Source organism: Fulmarus glacialis, unplaced genomic scaffold (genome assembly GCF_000690835.1).
Source record: "Fulmarus glacialis isolate BGI_N327 unplaced genomic scaffold, ASM69083v1 scaffold26264, whole genome shotgun sequence".
In the NCBI taxonomy this organism is placed as follows: domain Eukaryota; kingdom Metazoa; phylum Chordata; class Aves; order Procellariiformes; family Procellariidae; genus Fulmarus; species Fulmarus glacialis.
The window spans coordinates 13,787-14,816 of NW_009206602.1; the positions used below are offsets into that span (position 1 = coordinate 13,787).

The 1,030-nt window shown below is 58.9% G+C and overlaps 1 protein-coding gene across 1 annotated transcript in view; it reads right to left on the reverse strand.

Moving 5' to 3' along the window:
- Positions 1 to 287: 287 nt before the first annotated feature.
- Positions 288 to 1,030, reverse strand: part of SLC35A4 (solute carrier family 35, member A4) — a 967-nt gene continuing 224 nt past the window's right edge. The window contains 1 exon segment of the mRNA XM_009575814.1: positions 288 to 1,030. This exon segment is cut by the window's right edge and continues 16 nt beyond it. Coding sequence (XP_009574109.1) covers positions 288 to 1,030 — 743 coding nt within the window.

A 1,030-nucleotide genomic window follows, 5' to 3' on the forward strand; every position in this document is an offset into this window, starting at 1 on the left:
GATTGCGCAGGAACCCTGTGGCATGGAGCCTGGCCAGGCTGGAGCAGGGCCCAGCTTCCCCCCTGGAAACAGGGACAGGTCACTCTCCCCCTCAGCACGCCTCCTCCGGGGGCCCCTTGCTGGTCTTGCATGCACCCACCAGTAACGACTCCCTGCAAACTGTAGGGCGGGGAGGCTGATGGCCAGCACACTGCTGTGCTTCTAAGGCCGGCCCCAGCACAAGCGCTGAACACCCCTGAGGAACGACTGAAGACTGCCTTGGCGCACGCAGGGCAGGAAGGCAGCAGCTACGTGACCCCATAGTACAAGTGAACAGCGAGGCCGATGCATGAGACAGCAACGAAGAAGAGGAGGGTGAGCTGCAGGTCAAAGAGGGTGACGGACAGGAGGGCATTGACCAGGATAGAGCAGGAGATCACGAAGAGCCTGGTGATGTTACTGCTGTGCTTCATGACCACGGACATGATCAAGCCGTTCAAGGCCTGGCTGACCACAATCACTAGGACCCAGGACGAAAAGCCCTCCAAGAAACCGCCCTCTGCGCTGTTCCAGAAGTAGCCGATCAAGTTGAGCAGGACCCCAAAGAAGTAAAGGAAGAGGTTTTGAAGGCTGAGAGGCAGCGCCTGGGTTTTCAGGATGGCTTCCGTGTAGACAGCAGACAAACCTGATATCAGGCAGTACACTGAGATCAGCAACAAGCCCACCAGCGTGATGTGCAGCTGCATCTTGGAGGGGCTGCCAGGGTCCTGCAGGCCACCACAGCTGTAGCTCACCCCAGCAGCCACCAGCAGGAAGAGCGCCAGCCATTTGCGCATGCTGAGTCTTTGGCGCAGGAAAAGGCTGTAGAGGAGCGCGGTGCTGACGATCTTTAAGTTACTCAAGACCTGGTAGGTGCTGGGATCCATGAAGAGCTGCATGTGAACCACCAGGTTGTTGTTGGCAGCATAAAGCAGGGCAGACAGGGCAAAGGGGGCAACGTGGCGCCACGACACGGCGACTCCCAGCAGCTCCCGGTTCCAGGTCAGCAGGA